General features: G+C 71.1%; 1 protein-coding gene across 1 annotated transcript in view; it reads right to left on the reverse strand.

Annotated features, from left to right (window-relative positions):
• Positions 1-5: 5 nt before the first annotated feature.
• Positions 6-218, reverse strand: part of LOC104510668 (zinc finger protein 609-like) — a gene marked incomplete at its 3' end in the record, with an annotated part of 15620 nt that continues 15407 nt past the window's right edge. Inside the window, 1 exon segment of the mRNA XM_010152993.1 lies at positions 6-107. Within this exon segment, the coding sequence (XP_010151295.1) occupies positions 6-107 (102 nt within the window).

A 218-nucleotide genomic window follows, 5' to 3' on the forward strand; every position in this document is an offset into this window, starting at 1 on the left:
GCGCTCCTCTCTCCCCCGCCGGCTCCCCCGACGCTGCTACAGCTCCCGCCACCTCCCACCACCCCACAGCCGCTGCGGTCCCGCTCCTGAGACGTCTTCTCGCTTATCTGGAGAGGAGAAAGCAGAGGCACGCTGAGGGACACTACCCGCTACCCTGGGGCGGCAGCGGGCACACACCGGGTGCGCGAGGCTGCCCACCGGGGCGACGCGCTCCATCA

The sequence above is a fragment of the Eurypyga helias genome, unplaced genomic scaffold (genome assembly GCF_000690775.1).
Source record: "Eurypyga helias isolate BGI_N326 unplaced genomic scaffold, ASM69077v1 scaffold5096, whole genome shotgun sequence".
NCBI lineage: Eukaryota > Metazoa > Chordata > Aves > Eurypygiformes > Eurypygidae > Eurypyga > Eurypyga helias.